The sequence below is a fragment of the Salvelinus sp. IW2-2015 genome, unplaced genomic scaffold, assembly GCF_002910315.2.
Source record: "Salvelinus sp. IW2-2015 unplaced genomic scaffold, ASM291031v2 Un_scaffold5070, whole genome shotgun sequence".
Classification (NCBI taxonomy): domain Eukaryota; kingdom Metazoa; phylum Chordata; class Actinopteri; order Salmoniformes; family Salmonidae; genus Salvelinus; species Salvelinus sp. IW2-2015.
The window spans coordinates 10353-11083 of NW_019946336.1; the positions used below are offsets into that span (position 1 = coordinate 10353).

Sequence of the window (731 nt, forward strand, 5' to 3'; positions counted from 1 at the left end):
GGTTCAGCTACTGAAGCTAGCAGCAGGCTATCAGTTCCAGGTTAGGGTTCAGCTACTGAAGCTAGCAGCAGGCTATCAGTTCCAGGTTAGGGTTCAGCTACTGAAGCTAGCAGCAGGCTATCAGTTCCAGGTTATGGTTTAGCGTATCTACGAAGAGGCTGATGTGAGCTGACCCTTGTGTACGTAGTCCAGAGCTGTAGCGATGGTTCTCATGTCCATCTCAATACTGCGAGCCCAGTTCTCCACATCACCTATTTCCTGTTCAAAAACAAAAACATAAAGAAGGTTAAAGGGCTGCCTTATTTAAGGGGTCAATACTAAGTATACAAATGGGAAGAGGTACAACTAAAAATGTCACAAGTTCATGAATAAGTAGCCTACATGTTAAAGACAACACAAGTGTTGCAGCTATTGCCTACCACAAGGGGGAAATTGTAAACTTTACGTCAAGGGGGGGCTTTAACAACTTTATGACAAGGGGGGACATGATCAACTTTACGACAAGGGGGGACCTACTAAATGTTAAGTATCACATGTGTTTACCTAAAATGCTCTTGAACCTATTTAACATGTTTGCCTGGCTGGAATTGTGGCAGGGTTAACCTTACATTAAAACCGGGTTGAAAAGTAAACTAACATCTAGGCCTCTAGCGATGAAAAGATACTAATTTGTCTTGATCCCAAAGGAAACTTTATTGTACTCTTCTTCAGGTTTGAAACACTCATTATGG

General features: G+C 42.3%; 1 protein-coding gene across 1 annotated transcript in view; it reads right to left on the reverse strand.

Moving 5' to 3' along the window:
• Positions 1-60: 60 nt before the first annotated feature.
• Positions 61-731, reverse strand: part of LOC112077935 (biogenesis of lysosome-related organelles complex 1 subunit 1) — a 4849-nt gene continuing 4178 nt past the window's right edge. The window contains exon 4 of the mRNA XM_024144327.2: positions 61-258. Within this exon, the coding sequence (XP_024000095.1) occupies positions 148-258 (111 nt within the window). The 3' untranslated portion in view covers positions 61-147. The remainder of the gene's footprint in view (positions 259-731) is intronic.